The sequence below is a fragment of the Equus quagga genome, unplaced genomic scaffold, assembly GCF_021613505.1.
Source record: "Equus quagga isolate Etosha38 unplaced genomic scaffold, UCLA_HA_Equagga_1.0 112762_RagTag, whole genome shotgun sequence".
Lineage (NCBI taxonomy): Eukaryota > Metazoa > Chordata > Mammalia > Perissodactyla > Equidae > Equus > Equus quagga.
The window spans coordinates 2928-3945 of record NW_025795652.1 but is presented as its reverse complement, the minus strand read 5'-3'; the positions used below and the strand labels follow the sequence as shown (position 1 = coordinate 3945).

Genomic DNA, 1018 nt, shown 5'->3' with positions numbered 1-1018 from the left:
CCAGGAGTTCACGCTGCACGACCACGTGCGGGAGGAGGCCCAGAAATTTCTCCAAGCCCTGCAGGCCAAGTGGGCCCAGCAGGTCACCTTCGTGGGGGTCCACGTGCGCCGGGGCGACTACGTGCGCGTCATGCCGCAGGTGTGGAAGGGCGTGCTGGCCGACAGGGGCTACCTGCGGCAGGCCCTGGACTGGTTCCGGGCCCGCCACCGCAGCCCGGTCTTCGTGGTCACCAGCGACGACATGGCCTGGTGCCAGCAGAACATCAACAGCTCCCGCGGGGACGTGGTATTCGCAGGCAACGGCCGTCAGGGCTCTCCTGCCAAGGACTTTGCGCTGCTCGTGCAGTGCAACCACACCATCATCACCGTGGGCACCTTCGGGGTCTGGGCCGCCTACCTCACGGGCGGGGACACCGTCTACCTGGCCAACTTCACCCTGCCCGGCTCCCCCTTCCGCATGATCTTCAGGCCACAAGCGACCTACCTGCCAGAGTGGGTGGGCATTGCTGCCAACCTGGGGCAGGCCGGAGGGAACAGCCCTTAGCCCTGCGCGGGCTCCTCCCTCGCCCTCAGCCCCACAGGCAGTGTGGGGGGTGCAGAGCACGGACTCAGGATCCGACACCCCAGTTTGAATCCAGGCTGCTCTGCTTCCTGGCTGGGTGACTTCAGACAAGCGACAACCTCTCTGTGCCTTAGTGTGCCACCTGAAAGATGAGCAATAACACGGAACTTACCTCGGCCGCTCCTCGTGGGAACTCAGAGTTCATTTAGTGCCTTGGGAACACGCGGTAAGTGTTGGCCCTGAACTTTGGGACTGCTTTAGGACGGAAAGGCATTTTTGCCCTCTCCTTTGCAGCTCGGGGAGCACGGAGTCCAAATATTTCACTCTTGCCTCCTGGGAGAGTTTGGCGATGAAGCCGTCCCTGCCTTCAGGTAAAGGGGAATGAGGTGTTTTGGGCAGCTAAGAATTCAGGCTTCGGGTTTAAGGGGGCCTTGTCATGAAAGGATGTGAGGGAAA

General features: G+C 61.9%; 1 protein-coding gene across 1 annotated transcript; it reads left to right on the top strand.

The window, feature by feature from the left end:
• Window positions 1–4: 4 nt before the first annotated feature.
• LOC124232768 (galactoside 2-alpha-L-fucosyltransferase SEC1-like) lies at window positions 5–554 on the top strand (the record flags this gene model as incomplete). The annotated part of the gene is made up of 1 exon (XM_046649682.1): window positions 5–554. A coding segment is annotated over one exon (540 nt), but the record flags the coding sequence as incomplete, so codon positions are not given.
• Window positions 555–1018: the final 464 nt, after the last annotated feature.